Source organism: Canis lupus, chromosome 10, assembly GCF_011100685.1.
Source record: "Canis lupus familiaris isolate Mischka breed German Shepherd chromosome 10, alternate assembly UU_Cfam_GSD_1.0, whole genome shotgun sequence".
NCBI lineage: Eukaryota > Metazoa > Chordata > Mammalia > Carnivora > Canidae > Canis > Canis lupus.
In genome coordinates, this window is record NC_049231.1 from 44,696,253 (window position 1) to 44,718,843 (window position 22,591).

The 22,591-nt window shown below is 34.7% G+C and overlaps 1 protein-coding gene across 8 annotated transcripts in view; it reads left to right on the forward strand.

Annotated features, from left to right (window-relative positions):
* TSGA10 (testis specific 10) overlaps positions 1-22,591 on the forward strand; it is a 135,183-nt gene that overhangs the window by 89,820 nt on the left and 22,772 nt on the right. For all 8 annotated transcript variants that reach the window (XR_005365783.1, XM_038551033.1, XM_038551032.1 and 5 more), the window contains one exon: positions 12,006-12,215. Coding sequence is in view for 7 of the 8 variants with exons in the window: in XM_038551033.1 (XP_038406961.1) it covers positions 12,006-12,215 (210 nt within the window). In the remaining variant the exon portion in view is untranslated. The remainder of the gene's footprint in view (positions 1-12,005; positions 12,216-22,591) is intronic.

Sequence of the window (22,591 nt, forward strand, 5' to 3'; positions counted from 1 at the left end):
AGAGGACTTTTCTCTGAAAAACTGCTGTGTTCTTGGAGGGGAAAATAATGATAATGTGGGGACCTTCCTAGGGCTGGGACCCCAGGAGGTTTTTTTCTCTCAAGCTAGTCCATGTTCATTCTCCCAACAAATAGTCAGTAGTGTTACTGCACATGGCTGGTTTCAATGATAGTTTCTGTTCCTGGTAAGTGTGATTCTCTGTATTCACCTTTATTGATATTTTGGGAGGTAGAGGTTTGTTCTATGTTCTTAATTCTCTGATGGAGAGTTTTTTATTGTCAGATTTACAGTTGTTTTATGTTGTGAGGTTGGAAATAATGATTTACAAGCTCTCTACATGCTGGAACAGAAACCAAAAGTCTGTTTGTATCTTTAGTGACTGGTTGGATTATTTTAGTGAAGTCTTTCTTCCCCTTCCAATGTGAAGATGTTTCTCAAAGTGTGCGGACTTGAGTATGTTCACAGTTATCCTGGAATGACAGTGGTTTTGGCAGGGCCATGTTGTACATTATGTCCCTAGTACTTATTTATAACTAGAAGTTTGTACCTTTTGACCACCTTCCTTCAGTTTCCTTTCTCCCTCTCCTCTGCCTCTGGTAACTACAACTCTAATTGTTTTTCTGTGAGTTTGTTTTTGTTGTTGTTTGTTTGTGTTTAGGTTCCAAATATAAGTGAGTATTTGTCTTTATTTGTCTGACTTAATTCACTTAGCATAATTCCTACAAGTTTCATCCATGTAGTTAGTTGCAAATGATAAGATTTTCTCATTTTATTATGGCTGAACAATATTCCTGTGTGTGTGTGTGTGTGTGTGTGTACCACATTTGAACATAGGAGTATAGATATCTCTTCAGGATAGTGATTTCATTTCCTTCATATATATGCCCAGAAGTGGGATTGCTGCATTGTATGGTAGTTCTGATTTTTTGAAGAACCTCCAATTGTTTTCCATGGTGGCTGCACCAATTTTCATTCCTACTAACAGTGCATAAGGGTTCCCTATATGTATATCACAACTTGTTTTCCATTTATCCACTAATGAACATGTGTTAGGTGTAGTAAATACTACTATAAACATGGAGGTACAGATAATCTTTTTTAGTTAGTGTTTTCACTAACTATTTCCTTTGGATATATTTTCAGAAGTGGTATTTCTGGATCATATGGTAGTTTTATTTTTAATTCTCCATTTAAAAAATTGAAGTATAGTTGGCACACAATGTTACATTAGTTTTAGGTGTACAACATAGTGATTTGACAGCTCTGTATGTTTTGCTATGCTCACCACAAATGTAGCTACCCCCTGTCACCATCCAATGGTTATTACAATTCCATTGACTATATTCCCTATGCTGTACTTGTTCATTCCATAACTGGAAACTTGTATCTTGCAGTCTCCTTCTTCCATTTGCCCATCCCTCCATCTCCTCCCCCACCATGACATATTTATGGGACTATTTCTGCTTTGTTCCATTTGTTTTGTTTTTTTCTAGATTCCACATATGAGTAAAATCATATGGTGTTTGTATTTTTCTGTCTGACTTATTCCACTTAGCATAATACCTTCTAGGTCCATCCATGTTGTTGCAAATGTCAAGATCATATTCCATTGTATTTATCTACTATATCTTCTTTATCCATTCATCTTTGGTGGATTTATGGATTGCATCTGTATCTTGTCTATTGTGAGTAATGCTGCAGTAAACATAGGAGAGCATATATCTTTCCAAATTAGTGTTTTTCTTTTATTTGGGTAAATACCTAGTAGTGGAATTACTGGATCATATGGTATTTCTATTTTTAATTTTTTTGAGAAAACTTCATACTGTTTTCCTTAGTGGCTGTACCAATTTACATTCCTACTAGCAGTGCAGTTCCTTTTTCCTCTCATCCTCAGCAACATTTGTTGTTTTATGAGTTTTTGATTTTACCCATTCTGACTGGTGTGAGGTGATATATCATTATGGTTTTGGTTTGTATTTCCCTGATGATTAGTGATGTGCATATTTTCATGTGTTTGTTGGCCATCGATACGTCTTCTTTGGAAAAATATCTTCAGATCCTCTGCCAATTTTTTTTAGTATTTTTTAAAATTTAATTTCAATTAGCTAACATATAGTACATCATTAGTTTCAGATGTAGTTTTCAATAATTCATCAGTTGCATATAACACCCAGTGCTCATCACATCACATGCTCTCCTTAATGCCCATCACTTAGTTACCCCAACTCCTGACCCACATCCCCTTCAGCAATCTTCAGTTTGTTTTCCAGAGTTAAGAATCTCTTATGGAAAAAAAAAAAAAAAAAAAAAAAAAAAAAAAAAAAAAGAATCTCTTATGGTTTTTCTCCCTTTCTGATGACTTCCCGTTTAGTTTTCCCTCCCTTCCCTTATGGTCCTCCAAACTATTTCTTATATTCCACATATGAGTGCAACCATATAATTCTCTTTTTATTTTTTTTTAATTCTCTTTTTCTGATAGACTTATTTCATTTATCATAATACCCTCCAGTTTCATCACGTTGATGTAAATTGCAGGTATTCATCTTTTCTGATGACTGAGTGTGTGTGTGTGTGTGTGTGTGTGTGTGTGTGTGTGTATAAATCACATCTTCTTTATCCATTTACCTGTCAATGATCTCTTGGTCTTTCCACAGTTTGGCTATTGTGGACATTGCTGCTATGAACATTCGGGTGCAGGTGCCCGTTTGTTTCACTATATCTGTATCTTTGGGGTAAATAGTAGTGCAATTGCTAGGTCATAGGGTAGCTCTATTTTTAACTTCTTGAGGAACCTCCATACTGTTTTCCAGCATGGCAGTACCAGCTTGTATTCTTACCAACAGTCTAAGAGTGTTCCCCTTTCTCTACATCCTCGTCAACATTTGTTGCTTCCTATCTTGTTAATTTTACCCATTCTAATTGGCGTAAAGTAGTATCTCATTGTGGTGTGATTTTTATTTCCTGATGACAAGTGATGTTGAGCATTTTTTCATATGTATGTTGGCCATTTGTATGTCTTTTTTTAGAGAAATATCTGCCCATTTTTAAAATGGATTACTTGGGGGTTTTGTTGTTGTTACTGTTGAATTGTATAGGTTTTTGGACATTAACCCCTTATTGTATATATCATTTTCAAATATCTTCTCAGACAGGTTGCCTTTTTTAGTTTGTTGATGATTCCTTCACTGTACAAAACCTTTTTTATTTTACATAGTCTTAATAGTTTATTATTGCTTTTGTTTCTCTTGCCTAGGGAAACAAATATAGAAAATATTGCTAAGGCCAATATCAAAGAAATCACTGCCTGTTTTCTTCTTGCAGTTGTATGGTTTCAGGTCTCTCATCTGGCTTTTTAATCCATTCTGGGTTTGTGTGTGTCTATATGGTGTAAGAAAGTGGTCCAGCTTCATTCTTTTGCATGTAGTTTTTTAGGTTTTCCTTATACCATTTACTGAAGATGTTGTCTTTTCCCCATTGTATTTTCTGGCCCCTTTTCAATGATTAATTATATTATTAATATATTAATTATTATTAATTACATTATCATTCTTCTTTCTCAAGATTAATTTGTCTACTTGGGTCTTTTGTTATTCTATACAAACTTTAGGATTATGTGCTCTAGTTCTGTGAAAAATGCTGTTAGTATTTTGATAGTAATTGCATTGAATCTGAGATAGCTCTGGGTAGGATGGACATTTTAACAATATTAATTCTTCAGTTCTTCCAGTGAGCATGGTATATCTTTTCATGTTTTTGTCCTCTTCAATTTCTTTCATCTGAGTTTCATAGTTTTCAGAGTACAGGTCTTTCACCTCCTGGTGAAAAGTAGGTATTTTATTCTTTTTGGTGCAGTTGTAAATGGAATTGTTTTTTAATTTCTCTTTTTGTCGCTTCATTATCAGTATACAGAAATACAGCAGATTTCCATATATTAATTTTGTGTCTTTCATCTTTACTGAATTCATCTATTACTTCTAAGGCTTCTTTTGGTTTTCTATGTAGAGTGTCATGCTATCTGCAAATAGTGAAAGTTTTTCTTCTTCCTTACCAGTTTGCTTGCTTTTATTTCCTCTCCTTGTCTGATTACTGTTTCCAGTACTATGTTCAATAATGTGGTGAGAGTGAAATCCTTTTCTTGTTACTAATCTTAAGGAAAAGCTCTCAACCATTTGCCATTGAATATGATAATAGCTGGGGTTTGTCATATATGGCTTTATTATGTAGAGATATGTTCCCTCTTGATCCACTTTGTTGGGAGTTTTTATCATGAACAGATGTTGAATTTGTCAAATGCTTTTTCTGTATCTATTGAGATGATCATGTGGTTTTTATCCTTCATTTTGTTAACATTGTATGTTACATTGATTGATTGATTGCTGAATATTGAACCATTCTGACATCCTCAGAGTAAATCATAATTGATCATTGTGAATGAGCCTTTTTAATCTTAAATGTGTTTTGCTAATGTTTTGTTGAGGATTTTGGATCTATGTTTATCAGGATATTGACCTGTAGTTTTATTTTGTTTTGTAGTATCTTTGTCTGGTTTTCATATGAGAGTAATGCTGGCTTTGTAAAATGTATTTGGAAGTTTTCCTTTCTCTTCTATTTTTTTTTCAATAGTTGGAAGAGAATAGGTATTAACTGTTCGTTAAATATTTGGTAAGTTTCACTTGTGAAGTCCTCTGGTCCTGGAATTTTGTTTGTTGGAGTGTTCTGATTACCAGTTCGATTTTGTCACTAGTAATTGGTCTGTTTAGATTTTCTACTTTCTGATTCAATTTTGGAAAATTGTGTATTTCTAGGAATTTATACATTTCTTCTAGGTAGTCTCATTTGTTGACATATAATTTTTCATGACTGACTCATAATCCTTTGTATTTCTGTGGTGTCAGTTATTACTTTTCCCTTTCATTTCTCATCATATTTACTTGGGTCTTCTTTATTTCTTGATGAATCTGAAGGCTTATCAATTTTACCTTTTCAAAATACCAGCTCTTAGTTTTATTGATCTTTTTATTGTTTTTTAGTTTTTATTTAACTCATTTTTGCTTTGATCTTTATTATTTCCTTCCTTCTAGTAACTTTGGCTTTGTTCTTTTTCTAGTTCCTGTGGATAAAAGATTAGGTTGTTTATGTAGATTTTTCTTGTTCCTTGAGGTAAGCCTGTATTGCTATAAATTTTCCTCTTAGAGTTGATTTTCCTGTGTCCCAAAGATTTTGAAGTGTTATTTTTTGTCTTGGGATGTTTTAAAATTTCCTCTTTGATTTTTTGTTGTTGTTGACTCATTTGTTGTTTAATAGGATGTTGGTTAGGATTCGTATGTTTGTGGTTTTTTGTTTTGTTTCTTTATTTTGTATTTTTAGGGGTTTTGTTGTTTTCTTCTTGTAGTTCTAGTTTCTTATCACTGTCATCAGAAAAGATATGTTTTCAATCTTCTCAAATTCATGTGTTTTGTAGCCTAACATATGATCTGTCCTCAAGAATGTTCCATGTACACTTGAATGTGTATTCTATCATTTTTATTTTTATTTTTTTTTGTATTCTATCATTTTTAGATGGAATATTCTCTATGTATGTTGAGTCCATCTGGTCTAATAATGTCGTTCAAAGACACTGTTTCCTTAATGATTTTCTGTCTAGATGATCTACCCATTGTTCTAAGTGAGGTGTTCAAGTCCCTTCCAATTATTGTCAGTCACTACCTTTATATGTTAAAATTTGCTAGGTGTTTCAATATTGGGTGCATAGATATTTATAATTGTTATATCCTCTTGTTGGATTGATCCCTTTATAGTTATGTAATGCACCTCTTTGTTTCGCATCACAGTCTTTGTTTAAAAGTCTATTTTGGGGCAGCCCGCATGGCTCAGCGATTTAACACTGCCTTCGGCCCAAGGCCTGATCCTGGAGACCTGGGATCGAGTCCCACATTGGGCTCCCTGCATGGAGCCTGCTTCTCCCTCTGCCTGTGTCTCTGCTCTTCTCTCTATGTATCTCTCATGAATAAATAAACAAAATAAAAAAAAATAAAAGTCTATTTTGTCTGATATAAGTATTGCTACTCCAGCTTTTTTTTTTCCACTTCCATTTCATGGAACATATTTTTCCAGCCCTTCACTTTCAGTCTGTATGTGTGTTTATGTTTGAATTGAGTCTCTTATAGGCAGCATATAGGTGGTCTTGTTTATTTTTTCCATTCTATCGCCCTATGTCTTGATTGGAGCATTCAGACCATTTATCTTTAGAGTAATTTTTGGTAGGTATGTACTTATTGCCATTTAGTGGATTGTTTTCTTGTTGTTTTATAGTTCCTATCTGTTTCTTCCTCTTGTTCTCTTTCCGTGTAGCTGGTGTTATTCTGGTCTTTCCTTTTCTTTATTTTTTTTGTGTATCTATTATGGGTTTTTGGTTTTGGGTTAAGGTTCATATATAACATCAGAAGTATTTAGCAGTTTATATTAAGTTGATGGTCACTTAAGCTCTAATGCATTCTAGTCACTCCTTCCCTCCATAGTCATATTTTATGAATAAGTTGTCATGTTTTACATATTTTTATTTTGTGAATTTCCCTCTAACTTTTTAGTTATATCTAACTATAACTAAATAAATAACTAGATATAAACTAAAAGCTAGTGTATATCTAACTTTTTTAGATATAATTGATTTTCTTTGCCTTTTAACTTTCATACTAGTTTTATAAGTGGCTGCTCTATTAACTTCACTGTATATTTGCTTTTCTGCATGACATTTTTCCCTTTCATAATTTTCTCATAATTATGGACTTTTCTACTTAACAAAGTCCCTTTAACATTTCTCACAAGGCTAATTTAGTGGTGACGAACTACCTTAACTTTTGTATGTCTCAGAAATTCTTTATCCCTCCTTCAATTCTGAATAATAACCTTGCTGGGTAGAGAATTTTTGGTTGTAGGTTTTTCTTTTTGGCACTTTATATCATGCCACTCTCTTCTGCCCTGAAAAGTTTCTGCTGAAAAATCAGCTGATAACCTTATGGAGTTTGCCTTTTATATAACTAATTGCTTCTTTCTTGCTGCTTTTAAAATTCTCTATCTTGAAACTCTTTGGGTTCATCTCATTTGGAACTCTCTGTGATTGGAGCATTCAGACCATTTATCTTTAAAGTAATTATTGATAGGTATGTACTTATTTCCATTTTCTATGCTTTTCTTTTTCTCTTTCCCACTGGAATCCCTATAATAGGAATATTTGTTCACTTGATGTTGTCTAAGAGATCCTTTGACCTATCCTCATTTTTATGTTTATTTTTATTTTTTGCTATTTTGCTTGGGTGCTGTCCATTACTCTGTCTTCCACATTGCTGATTCATTCTTCTGTGTCCTCCAATCTATTGTTGATTCCCATGAGAAGGAATCAACTAACAACTAAATAATATTTTTTCATATTGGTTACTGTATTTTTCAACTCTGATTGTTTTTTTGTTTGTTTGTTTTTGTTTTTGTTTTTGTTTTTGTATTTTCTGTTTCTTTGCTGAAGTTCTCACTGAGTTCATCCAATCTTCTCTCCATTCCAGTGAGCATGTTTGTGGTCTTACTTTGATCCTTTTTATCAGAGAGATTAGTTACCTTCCATTTCATTTCATTCTTTTTCTAAAGTTTTGTCTTTTTATTTTATTTGGAGCATATTCCTCTGTCTTAATTTTTCTTGCCTTTCTGTGTTTGTTTCTATGAGTTAGGAAGAAGAGCTAATTTTCATAAACTTGAAGGAATATTCCTGTATGTTATCATTCTCTGTATAGACTGTGCCTGGTAAATTTTGCTAGCTGGCTGAAAATGTGGCTGAATGGGCTGGGGGATCTGGGACATTCAGTGCTGAGGCTGTCTTGGTGGGATGGCTGGAGCTAAAGTGGCCATGGATTGGGGCTGTCCTGGGATTCTGTGCACAGAAGGCATCTTGGTTGGACCCAGCTTTCCCTTGGGTGGAAGGTTGAGCTGTCCTGGGACTCCTTGCACAGAGGACACTCTAGCAGGACAACTGAAGCTGAAGTGGCTTCAAGTCTGAGGGAGGCTCAGAGCTCTTTGCATAAGAGGCAGTGTGATATGATGGATCAACCTGAAATGGTGCAAGTTGGAGCATTCTTGGGCACTCCACAGGTGGGGCACTTTGGCAATGTTAATGGAACCAGTATAGGTGTGGCCCTGGAGTGTTCTAGCATGCTTTGTGCCTGAATCACCTTGCCTGCCTTTTATAGAGAGCTTTAAATATTCCATTCTATCTCTACTATGGTCATATAAGCTGTACTCCATTTTGGATTTACTTTTCACTCTAAGAGTATATACTTTGCACTTTTAATTGTCATAGTCTACCTTCAAATAATATATTACTTCATAGTACACTTTAATTTCTTCCTTCTCACCATTTATCCTACGGTTCTTACATTTTACTTCTTCATGTATTGTGTACCTTCATAGTGCATTATTATTATTTTCACTTTAAAGAAATTAAAATAATGTGGTAAATGAAAGGCTTTTTTTTTTATTCATCCACATATTTACTATTTCTTATGCTCTTCATTCCTTTGGTTGGATCCAAGTTTTAATCTACTGTCATTTTCTTTTTGCTAGAAGAATTTCCTTTAAACATTTCTTGCAGTCTGTTGGCATCAAACTCAGGTTTTATTTGTGTTAAAATATATTTATTTTACCTTCATTCTTGAAGAACATATTTGTTGGATAGAAAATTCTAAGTTGGTAGGCATTTTTTTAGCATTGTTCTTTCTTCTTAAGGTTTTCATTAAATTCCAGTTAGTTAACATATTGTGCAATGTTAGTTTCAGGTGTATGGTATAGTGATTCAGTTCTATACACCTGGTGCTCATCATAAGTACACTCCTTAATCCTCATTTAACCCATCTATTTAACCCATCTCCCCCACCTCTCTTCTGGTAGCCTTTAGTTTTCTATAGGTAAATTCCTCTCTTTTTTGGTTTGCCCCTCTCTTTTTCAGGTTTGCCCCTCTCTTTTTCCTTCCCTTTTATTCTGTGTTATCTGCCTTAAGTAGTCTCTGGAGAGAAAGCTGAAGTCAAGTTTATCTTTATTTCTCTACACATGTTTTGTTTTATTTGTTTTTTTTTACTCTGGCTGTTTTTATTTTTTTAAAGATTTTATTTATTTGTTAGAGAGCATACAAGCAAGGGATAGAAGCAGAGCAGAGAGGAAGAAGAAGGGGAAAAGAACCTCAAGCAGACTCCACACTGAGTGTGAAGCTCTATGCAGGGCTCTAATCTCATGACCCAGAGATCATGACCTGAGTTACTTGGGCTATATTAGTTTTTTTTTCTCTTTATCACTGATTTTCAGAATACAACTTTCCACAGTTGGAATTATGTTGTTTTCCTTGTGTTTGTAACACTCCATTATAAGTTTCATCAAATTCAGAAAATATTTGGCCATTATATTTTTTTCATTATTTCTTCAAATATTTTTTGTTTCTCTCTCTTCTCTCTCTCTCTCTCTCTCTCTCTCTCTCTCTCTCACACACACACACACACACACACACATTTTCCTGAAACTCCAATTCAGAGTACATTAGATATTTGATATTGTTCCATAGATCATTAACACTCTACATTTTTTTCTGATTTTTTCTTTTTGCTTCATTTTATATTGTTGTCATTCTTTTGTCTTCAAATTTAGTGATCTTTTCTTCTTACATGTCTAATATGTTAATTCCATTCAATGAAAATTTTATTTCAGAGATTATATTTTCATCTTCAAGAAGTCCATTTGGTTCTTTTGAATGTATTTTACTTTTTTCCTCATTATTTTTTCCCTTTAAATCCTTGAGCCTGTTGGGTGCATATATAAGAGCTGTTTCAATGTCCTTGTTTGCTAATTTCATTATGTCTGCCACATTTGCTTCTACATTGATTAACTGACTTTTCTCTTGATTATGGATCTCATCTTCCTACTTCTGGCCCCATTTAGTAAATTCTGATTGTATTCTGGATATTGTTTATTTTACATCGTTGAGAACTAGATTTTAAAATTGTTGGATTTATCTTACCAAACTAAGTTATTTGACATTTACCTGTATTTTTTCAAGGATTATTTATATGTTCTTCAGAATAGCTCTAGAATAGACTTTATTCTAGGTGTAACTTATCCCCACTACTAAGGTGTGACCTTCTTGCATTTTCTATTGAGTTCCTAGTTTCTGTTGAATACCTTGTATAGTCAGTGATGTATCAATGTCTCCTGTCTGGATGATATTTTTGTTTTTGTTTTTGTTATATTCGTTAGAGACACACAGAGAGAGGCAGAGACATGGGCAGAGGGAGAAGCAGGCTTTCTTGCGGGGAGGCTGATGTGGGACTCTATCTAGGACTCCGGGATCATGCCCTGAGCCAAAGGCAGACGCTCAACCATTGAGCTACCCAGGCATCCCTGGATAATGAGATTTTGAATGCTCAGTGGTCTTATATCAGATGTGGGAATTGCCTGACTCAGTTTTCCTGGTGATTGTTATTTCCTAGAAAGTTCTTTGCCTAGCTGCACAGTTTCACCTGTCTATGTGCAGATTAAAATTATAAAAAAATTATATTACCTCCCTCTTTTTTTCAGTGGGTATAGAGCTAAATTGTAACCCAGCTTATCAGGCTTCGTCTTGTGAGGTTTTTTTAAATACCTTTTCAAATGCATGTCCTATCACTCTTCCCTGTGGTCTCTGAACTCCAACTATACTAGTCTTCTCTCTGTTGTTGGAGCATGTCATTTTCCCTCCCTCAACACACTTCCTTTGGGGTCCTTTGCACTTAGCATTCCTTCAATTTGAAAAGCCACCTTCTACAACACACACTGTTTATCTACATACAATTCAGATCTCAGGTCATGTGTCCTTTTTACTCAGGGAAATCTTTCCTGACTTCTCTGACCCTCTTAGTCTAGATCACTTTACTTTGTTATATGCTTTTTTTCTCTAGAAATATTTGCTTAATATGTATTTATATAGTTATTTGTGCGATTATTTGATTGATGTATGGCTCTCCCATAGTCTGGAAGTGTCGTGAGAACACAGACTATTTTGCTTGTCATGGGATAGACATCTAGGCACATTGACTGAATATACCAAAAAAATATGGAATGGATGGATAGTGGATGGGTAGATGGATGGGTAGAAAGTTGTTTGAAGAATGAGTGAGAAACTGAGGAAGGAAGGGAAGGAAAATTGTGGCCAAATAACTTATTCTAGGAGCAATTTTTTTGTGCTTTGTACTTCTAAAAGCAGAAAAATTTCTTTATTTGTCTCTCAGTTCTGTCAGCTTCACATAATACCAAAAACTTCTCTGTAGGTGGCAGTGCACTTACATAAGATATTTCTCTGAAACAAAAAAAGGGGGTGGCATTATCTTGAACTTTTAAAAGCATTTATATAACTTGAGTCTCATTTTGCAGTTTTTAAAACATGCTCTTATTTCCTATAAATGTGGATTTATCCTGAATTTATACTTGCTTAGAGTCTTTTCCCCTCAGACTTACTAGTAAGTGCTAGAGAACTAACAGTCCTCATTTTATGATACGGTTATGTAGATCAGCATGCCACTTAAGAATTGGAAAATGGGTATTGTGAGTGAAACAGTGGTAGCTATTGTTTTGCCTTTACAACAATAATATTTATCTTCTAGAATAATTGAAACTGGCAAAAATAGAAGTATAGACCAAACATATATGTATCTTAACTAGCTTTGGGTTTGATACTTTTAAGTCAGAAAAGTTGTTTTCTAAACACATTAAAAATAATAACCAGTTGATCACCTTACTCGTGGATTTTATGTATAGTCTTTTAAAGGCTGAATCTATATTCCCCAGGGTGTTTTGTACATATTTTTACCAGTTTTATTGTAAAAATTCTTTATAGTCTAAGTATACTGTCAAAAGATTTTCCCCACTTTGTGGTCCATGTTGTAGTTTTTTCAAGTTAAAAAATATGTGTATATATAATAATAATTTTGTCCTTGCAGCACTTAAATGCAGAAAGGTCTTACAAGTCCCAGATTTCTACCTTACACAAGTCAGTTGTAAAGATGGAAGAAGAACTTCAGAAGGTTCAGTTTGAAAAAGTGTCTGCCCTTGCAGATTTATCTTCCACAAGGGAACTTTGTATTAAACTTGACTCAAGCAAAGAACTTCTTAATCGACAGCTGATTGCCAAAGATCAAGAAATAGAAATGGTATGTGATCATTTTTAAATGGTTATTTTAATATTATTGTTACTATAAAATTACTACAATTTTAGAAGAACAAATTCTTTTTTATAAAATATTATGTCAAGCCATATCTATCACCTTTAGATTTCTAAAGTCCAAGAGATATTAAAAAAACTAAAGTCCAAGAGATAAATTTATGACACCTGTATCCCAACAATTCAAGAAGGTAACAAAAACTTTCCTTTTGAGTATGTAATTTGCGTTTACTTTTAGACAGAAGAATTATAAAACACATAGCAATCAGCAAAGAACTATGAAGTTGGGGTTTACTCAGCTAAATTATAACTTTAATGATATTCTTTTAAGCTATATTTATTTAATGGTTGGGTTCTTTTAAGCTTTAATTCATTTGATTGTACCTACTGACATTGCACTTGCCACCATGAAATGAGTTTCAAAACATGAATGGACCTAGAGGATATTATGCTAAGTGAAATACATCAGAGAAAGACAAATACCACATGATTTCACTTATATGTAGAATCTATAAAACAAATGAATAATACAACCCATAAGTACAGAGAACAAAATGATGGTTACACAGGTGGGCAAAATGGGCGAAGGAGAGTGGGAGATACAGGTTTCCAGCTATGGAATGAATAAGTCATTACTCATACTATTAAAGATATAGTGTAGGGAATATAGCTAATGGTATTGTAATAGCATTGCATGATGACAGATGGTAGCTACACTTGTGGTAAGCATAGCCTAACATACGGATTTGTTGAACCATTATGTTGTACACCTGAAACTAATGGAACATCATGCACCATTTATACTCAAAAGAAGAAGAAGAAAGAAGAAAGAAGAAGAAGAAGAAGAAAGAAGAAAGAAGAAAGAAAGAAAGAAAGAAAGAAAGAAAGAAAGAAAGAAAGAAAGAAAGAAGAAGAAGAAAGAAGAAGAAAGAAGAAGAAGAAAGAAAGAAGAAGAAGAAAGAAGAAAGAAGAAGAAGAAAGATAGGAAGAGAAGAAAGAGATAGGTCCTTGCCCTCAAGGACCTCACTATATTGAGATGAGTGTTATACTAATAAAAAATAGTCAAGGCTTTAGAGAGGGAATTCCTAATTGGCCTGTGGGTGTCAGGGAGGGGTCCACAATGATGTGGTACTGAGCTCAAAAGGGAGAAGGCATCCTATTCAGAGAGAACAAGTAGACAATGATATGGAATTATAAATGAATTCTCGAGTGAATAGTAAGTGATTTGCAATGGCCATTGTAGCATGCACAAGTGAAAGTGGCTGGAGATATTTGGAGAGATAATTGGAGCCTGGATCCTAAAGATAGATAGATAGATATACACACACACACACACACACACACACACACACACACAGTATAATTGAATTTACCCAAAGAATACAAAAATATTAATTCAAAGGGATATATAACACCCCCATGTTTGTAGCAGAATTACCTACAGTAGCCAAATTATGAAAACATCTCAAGTGTCCATTGATGGATGAATGGATAAAGAAGATGTAGAATAAATATACAATGGAATATTACTCAGCCGTTAAAAAGGAATGAAATCTTGCCATTGCAATGACATGGATGGAGCTAGAGAGTATTATACTAAGTGAAATAAATTAGAAAAGGACAAATACAATATGATTTCACTCATATGTGAAATTTAAGAAAAAAAACAGTTGAGAAAAAGGGAAAAAAAGGGAGAGAAAGGCAAACTAAGAAACAGACTCTTGTATAGAAAACAAACTGATGGCTACCCAAAGGAAGGTGGGTAGGGGGATGGATTAAATAAGTAATGGGGATTAAGGAGTGCATTTATTGTGATGAGCACCGGGTGTTATATGGAAGTGTTGAATCACTATATCATACACCTGAAACTAATATTACACTATATGTTAACTAACTGGAATTTAAATAAAAACTGTTTAAAAAGTCAATAAATTTTGGTCATCTTTACAGTTCCAGTTTTTTTATTTTGTTAGTCTGTTGTTTTTTAGGAGGATATGATGCATTTGAGAATCATGTGTCTATTGGTTTCTGTAAGAATCCACTGTTAATATTTTATTAATGAAGTGTTATATGCAAGAATTTTCTGACTCTTCCTTAAAATTATTTTATTTCAGCAGGAACTTTTTAATGATGGAAGTAACCCATGAATAGATCCTCACTGTAGAAATTTTTTTTAAAAGTCCTTAATTTTTTCCTTTTTTTTTTTTTTAAATAAGACTTTATTTATTTGAGAGAGAAAACGAGTAGGGAGGAGGGGCAGAGGGAGAAAGAGAGAGAAGCAGACTCCCCACTGAGCAGGGATCATGATGCAGGGCTCCATCCCAGGACCCAGAGATCATGACCTGAGCTGAAGACAGACACTTAACTGACTGAGCCACCCAGGCAACCCCTTCAATTTTTCTTTAAAAATGTTATTTATGGGATGAGCACATGCACTTGATGGGATGAGCACTGGGTGTTATTCTATATGTTGGCAAATTGAACACCAATATAAAATAAATTTATAAAAAATATTTTTTACATTTTTTAAAATTGGAAAAGTAATAAATGTCATTGTAAATGAAATATTATTAAAAGGAAATGCTAGAAAATATTATCCCAAAGCTTATTAAAATAATAATACACCATGACCAAGTTGGGTATATTCCAGTAAATTTTTTTAAGCTTTAAAATCATTACCCTTAAAAGTACAATATAAAAAGTTAAAAGTGATTTATATTAATTTTTAAACATTTTAAGGATGTTTACTTCAAGTTTTGTAGCTTCTTCAGTATTCTCATAGTATTTTTTCTATTTTTTCTTTTATGTTAAAATACACATAATATAACCTTTTCTATCTTAACCATTTTTAAGTGTACGGTTCAGTAGTAATAAATACATTCACATTGCTGTGCAGCCATCACCACCACCCGTTCCCATAACTCTTCATCTTGTAAATCTGAAACTCTATACCTATTAACAGTAACTCCTTATTATCCCCTTTCTCCAGCCCCATGGCACCCATCATTATACTTTCTCTCTTTATGATTTTTACTACTGTAAGTACCTCATGTAAGTGGATTCATATAGTATTTGTCTTTTTGTGGCTGGCTTATTTCACTTAGCATAATGCCTGCAAGGTTCATGGGTGTTGTAGCATATTACAGAATTTCTATCATTTTTAAGGCTAAATAATATTCCATCATATGAATATACTGCATTTTGCTTATCCATCATTCATTAGATGCTTGGGTTGCTTCCATATTTTAGTTATTGTGAATAATGCTGCTATGAACATAAGTGTACACCTATCTCTTCAAGACTTTTCTTTCAATTCTTTTGGATTTATACCCAGAGGCTGAATTTCTGGATCATGTGACAATTCTACTTTTGATTTTTTGAGGGAATTTTGTACTGTTTTCTACAATGACTGTACTATTTTTCATTCCCAGAAACAGTGCATACAGGTTCCAGTTTCTCTACACCCTTGTCAGAGGGTTGATGTGTTTCAGCTTTGTTTTTTTCTCTTCTTGATAATAGTGATCCTAGTGATAGTGAAGTGGTCCAGGCTAAGTATAAATGTATTTTTAAATACTCCTGACATAATTTTTTGTCTTTCTATATATTTTTTAATTAATTAATTTATGTTTATCCCCATAATAAACTGTAATTTCAAGTGCAAGGGCTGTCTTATTTACATTTGTATTTCTTCAGCTATACTGTGCATATAGGGTACACTCAAATAATTTTGTCTAAATTAAATTTTGATTTTGAGATAATTGTAGATTCACATGCAATTGTAAGAAATAATACAAAGTATCATTTACCTGTGTTCCCCCAGTGGTAACCTCCTGCAAAACTATTGTTTAATATCACAACCAGGATGTTGGCATTTAATTAGGCAAGGTATGAAACATTTCCATCACAGGATCCATCATGTTGCCCTTCTATAGCCCTGTTTACTTCCCTCCTATCTCCACCTGCTGTTTAACCCATAGCAACCACTAATCTAGTCTCCATTTCTGTAATATTATTACTTCAAAAAATTATATAAATGGAATCATATGGTATGTAACTTCTGGAGATTGGATTTTTTGACTCAGCATAATTTTCTGGAGAGTCATCTATGTTGTTGCATATATTCTATGCTTTGGGTGTAACACAGTTTGTTTAACCATTCATGGATTGAAGAACACCTAGGTTATTTCCAGTTTTAAGATCTTAAATATAAAACTATTGTAAATTATATGTTTTTGTGTGAAACTGAGTCTTTGTTTCTATAAATGCCCAGGAATGCAGCTTTTGGATCAAAAGGTAGTTGCATAATTATTTTTTAAGAAAGTGCCAAACTATTTTCCCAAGAGTCTATACCGTAGTGCATTCCCACCAACAATGTGTGAGTGATCAGTTTTTCCACCTCTTTGTCCACATTTAGTGGTGTCACTATTTTTTATTTTAACCATTCTGATATGTGTATAGTGTGATATCAGTGTCTAGTTGCATTTCCCTAAATTAATGAAATAGAACATATTTTTATATGATTATTTGCCATATATATTTCTTTGGTGAAACATGTCCTTGTATCTTTTGCCCATGTTCTCATTGAATTGTTTTCTTTTTTAATCTTGAGGATTATGCATTCTTTATGTATCTTAGATACTGGTCCTTTATCAGATATGTGGTTTGCAGGTATTTTCTCCCACTATGTAATTTGTGTTTTCATCTTCTTATCAGGATCTTTCTCAGAGCAAAAGTTTAAGTTTAGATGATTTGCAGTTTCTCAGTTTCTTTTATGGCTTGTGTTTTTGGCTTTAAGTCTAAAGTCTAAGTTTGCATAACTCTCAGTCCCAAAGATTTTTCCTAGGTTTTATTCTAAAAATATTATAGTTTTATGTTTCACATTTAATGCCATGATCCATTTTGAATTAGTTGCTACATAAGGTATGAAGTTTACATCAAGCTTCATTTTTTTGCCTATGGGTCTCCAATTGTTTCAGTACCATTTGTTGAAAAAGTGCTCCCATCTCCTTCAAATTGATTCTTTACATTTGTGAAAAATCATTTGGACATATATGAGAGGGTCCGTTTCTTGGTTTTATATTCTTTTACATTTGTTTTATGTCTATCTTTGCCCTCATACCACACAGTTTTTATTACCATAGCCATATAATAAGTCTTTAACTCAGACTGATTTTATTCACTTTAGCCTGCCTTTTCAAAATTGTCTTACCTATTTAGTCTCCGTGCCTTTCCATATACATTTTAGAATAGTCTACTTATTTTCACAAAAAATCTTGCTGGGGTTTTGATAGGAATGACATTAAACCTGGGAAGAATGGACATCCTTACTATATTGAGGCTTCCAATCCATGAATATGGTATGTCTTATTTAGATCTTCTTTGATTTCTTTTATCAGCATTGTGTAGTTTTCAGTATGTAAGTTCTGTACCTGTTTTATCAGATTTACAACTGCAAAATACAAAATATTTCCCCTTCTTTTTTTTAGTTACTGTAAATGATTTTGTAGTTTTAATTTTGCCATAAATATGTTCATTGCAAGTATATAGAATTATTGATTTTTGAATGTTTATCATATCTGTGACCTTGCGGAACTCACTTACCAGGTCTAGAAGTTTTTCTGCAGATTCTGTGAAATTTTCTATGTAGACAAGCATGTTATTTGAAGATAAGGATTTTATTTCTTCATGATCGATCTGTATGCCATTTCTTGCCTTATTACACCAGTTAGTACTTCAGTGTTACGTTGAATAAGAGTGGTGAAAGTTCTTTCTTTATTCTAATCTTAGGGGAAAAGCAGTCAATCTACCACCATTTAGCATACTATTATGTAGAAAAAAATTCTGTAGAATTTTTTGGATGCTTTTTATCAAGTTGGGGAAGTTTCTCTCTCTTCTTATATTTCTGAGAGTTTTTATGATGAATGAGAATTAAATTTTTGTCAAATACTTTTTCTGCATCACTTAATGTAAAGGTTCTTTTTCCTTCAGCCTGTTATTATAATTGATTATACTGATTGATTTTTTAATATGACCCAGCCTTGCATTCCTGGAATCACTCAGATAATTTTAAATGAGAAAGTAGAGGTTAAGGAGGAAAGATCTGTATTTCCATTTTCATTCTCCAGTGAAATTAATTAAAGCACTACAATAAGGAATTTTAGAATCTTTTACAGTCTTAGTTTTCTTCATTAAAAAAATTTTACTTACTGAATGTTGGTTCACAATCCTCCTGGGAGCTTCCTAGGTATAATTTGAAAATAGTCCTTGTACTCAGAGGGCAGGAAGAGACAAAAAAGAAAGATAAGCCACTCCAAGTTGGTAAGTGGAGGTTTTATTAGGCAAACGGAACTTACATATGAGACTTGTCTTGGACAGCAGCAAGATGAATGGATTCTTACACTCACTTATCAAATCTTAAATGTTTATAAAGAGGCCCTCACTGGGTTCAGTCATGTATACTGTGTAGGTGTTTCAACAATCTATCAGTATATCAAGGCTATGTACTTGGAGCAGCCTCTGGGAGTATTGAGAGGCAAGTGGGACCCACATTTCAAGACAGGAGAGGGGGTGAAGAGTCTTTGAGTGTCTAGGTCCAGCTCATAGATCAATTGGTAGTCACATCTTTTTGAGGATGTTCCCCAACTCTGGACATTTATACCATACCCATTCACCCAGGTCTTAGTTTTCTATTTTTCAAATAAATATAGTATATCTGTCTCTTATATTACTCTTCTCAAGAGGAATATTAATAATATGAATTCCAAATATTCTTTCTTTATTGTTCTTTAATTAATACTTGTGTTATGGATGATTTCCTTAAGATAATATGAAAAGTGCTTTGAAGAATCTCATATAATTTTTAATGAAACAATAGATTTTTTAAAGTGTAATCATCATCTTAGACTACAGTGGATTTTAGAACCTAAAACTGGAATGAGAATTATTCTCCTGTTATAAATATTTTGTTGTATTTCCTTCTAGCTCTTCTCTTTTCCTAGCCAGATTTTTGTGTTTTTTTTACATATTTGCAATAGTAGCATATTAAATTGATAATTCTACTTTTCACTACTTCCCTATTGCTGAACAGTAAAATTTTCAGATTTTTAATTTGTATATAAAACAATATAGTAATCATTTTATTATATAAATCTTTTATCACATTTTGCATTATATTATTAAGATGTTCCCAGAAGTGGGAATTTGGGCATATATAGCCAGAGAGCTTTCAGAAAGGTATGATACACAATTAAGAAATCAGTGGTACTCTGCTGGGCAGAAGCTTCTGAGCATGATGTAGCAGAAAAGGCTTCTTTTTGATCTCAGCCACAGAACTGAGATGATAAAGGGAATGTCATCACTTGGAAAGCATGGCAAGAAGATACACATGTGCTACTGCTGTGGCTCCAAGGCCTACCACTTTTAGAAGTCGATATGGCAAATGTTGTTGTCCTGCCAATTAGAAGAGAAAATATTACTGGAGTGTAAAGGCTAAAAGATAAAATTCCACTGGGATCAGTCCAATGAGGCATATAAAAGTTGTGTAGCACAGATTCACATGGATTCCATGAAGGAGCAAGAGGATGGCTGTTGTATTATCCAATTTATTCTAAATATTTCAACAATTAGTTATGCAATACATTTTTTTAAAAAAGGAAACTAGTAACTTCATGATAACAAGAAGCAAAACAATAGGCTACTTAGAAGTTTAATAAAGAACCATGGAAAGTGATAGTTAAGAGGCCCCTTCTGGAGTCAGAGCAAGCCTTAAAGACATCCCAAATGCTTTGCAAAGGAGTCCAAATTTAATTCGATCAGACTGTAATACAATTTATAACCCTAGGCCATTGTCCAATCAATAGAGGAGTTAGTAAATAATGGAGGCTAACATGTAGATGATACCAACAGAGACAGACCAACTAGAAACTTAACAAGAAGATCAGAGACAGAGACAGTTAAAGATAGCCTGGCTAGATCCATTGTCATCCCAAGAGAATGATTTAGAGAGATTATGAACATGCTGATGGTAAATGAGTCAGTGTAATCATGCATATACCCTGAGGAATAATATCAGATGCTATACACTGCAAGGGAAATAGATTTCATGGAAACTGTCCAGAGGAAGGAAGGGAGAAAGGAAAGGTGGAAGAAGACAAGGAAGGAAGAATGAAAAAGAGAGAAAGAGAAGAGAAGGGAAGGGAAGGGGAAGGAAAAGGAAAGGAAGACCACAATAAGCCCTAATGTGGGGAGGATCAGTATTATGAGTTGTTATAGTATCTTAAATGTCCAGTTTTCAACAACAAGAATTTGACTCTCAAAGAAATAAGAAAGTGTGACTCATCTGTAGGTAAATATAGCAAGCAAAAGAAGCCACCTTTAAGAACAGTTTATAATTTCTCTATTCTTATTATTAATCTCTATTGATGAGACATTGTCATTATACATTCCTTTACTTCTTTAGACATAGTTTCCTTTAGAGTTAAGATGGTGGAGGAGTAGAGGGACCTTATGCTTGCCTCACCTCTTGAACACAGCTAGATAAATATCAAATCATTCTGATCACCCAAGAAATTGATCTGAGGACTGGGAGAACAAACTGCATATCTAGAGGTAGAAAAATGGCCACATTGTGGCAGGTAGGAGTTGCAGAGAATTGATTTGGGGGAGAAAAAACTGCAGGTGCTGCAGAAGGGTGGGAGCCCTAATCATGGAGAGAGGAGTAAGAGAGAAAGAGTGAAAGCAGCATACAGGGGATTGCACAAGAAAAACTATTCTTCAAAATTATTGACTAGGAAAAGGAGAGGGGCTGCCTACCACAAGTTTTTGTCAAGCAGTGGAGCTCAAGTCTGAAGTTTTAGAAGTCCATGTCATTGCCACAGTCATGACTGGTGGGCTTAGTGGTGCTCCAGTGAGGAAGGAGGGCAGAGGCCTGGGAGCAGGCAGTGTGGTCTGAGGATCCCCTGGGTCCCACAGGGAGAAACAGTTCCTCTTCTTGGAATGCATTTGGGAGTGGTGGCATGGCCTCTCCAGGAACAAAAGGGCTGGCAGGCACCAATGTGCTGCCCTGTTTACTAGCATAGGAACAAAGAAACTGGCTTAGGACAGCAAATGTTGGTGCTAGCTTTTTTTTTTTTTTTTAAGATTTTATTTATTTATTCATGAGAGAGACACACACATACAGAGAGAGAGAGAGAGAGAGAGAGAGAGGCAGAGACATAGGCAGAGGGAGATCCCAGGACCTCGGGATCATGACCTGAGCCAAAGGCAGATGCTCAACCACTGAGCCACCCAGGTGCCCTGGTGCTAGCTTTTTGCTCTGATTTACCATAAACTCCAAACCACTGCATGGTCATGCTAATGTGTAGTCATATGAATCTTTTCTGTGGCAAACCAGCACCAGCCACAGCATGACAAGACCCTCCCCCAGAGGATCAGTGAGGGGCCATGCCACAGGGGCCCCTAAAATTTGGAGTTTTGATACCCAGCTGTTCTTCTGAGATAAAACACAGGAGTACTGTGTTGCTTGGAAGGCAGATACATTGCAAACAGGCTGAAGGCAGTGATCTGATGAAAGCTGGGGACACAAGAGGGGAGATTGTTTGCTCTTCTATAAGAGCTTCCTGAAAGAGTGATAGGTGCAAACTACCCCCTCCAGGGAGAAGAGTGGGGGAGCCATGCCACTTTGCCCCTCTCCCCCCCCCCCCCCATCAGCACTGACCAGCTTCAGTGAGCAACACAGTACTCCCCAGTGGAGGCTGGAGACGCTTACACCAAGCCCCACCCCTCTGTGCCCTGCAGGTGCATCTCCACTAGGGGAATCAGCCCAGCAGGCCTCTCCTCCAAAAGACCAGCACAAACTCCTTGCACATACCAAGTCTACTGGTGATAGAGTGCTGAAAAGCATCAGTTCTAGGGAAAATAGGATCTAGTGTCTTTTAACAAAAAGACCAAAACACACCCAGTTAAAACTTGCCACATAGTGGACAAGGTCCAAACACCCTCCACTGCAGGCAAGAAGAAACTGCAGAGGACTTACCTGAGAGAAAGAATAGCCAACATGCAACAGGCCTAAGACATATAGGACCTCTTCTTAATATAGCCATACTCTCAGGAGCAGGAATATAGCAGTCTTTCCTAACAAACACACACACACAAAAAAAACAGGGATCTAGACAAAATGACAGGATGGAGGAATTCACCCCAAAAGAAAGAACAAGAAGTAATGACCAGGGATTTAATCAAAACAGATATAAGATGCCTGAACCAGGATTTAAAACAACAATCATAAGAGTATTAGCTGGGCTTGAGAAAAGCATAGAAGACACTAGAGAATCCCTTACTGTGGAGATAAAAGAATTAAAAACTATT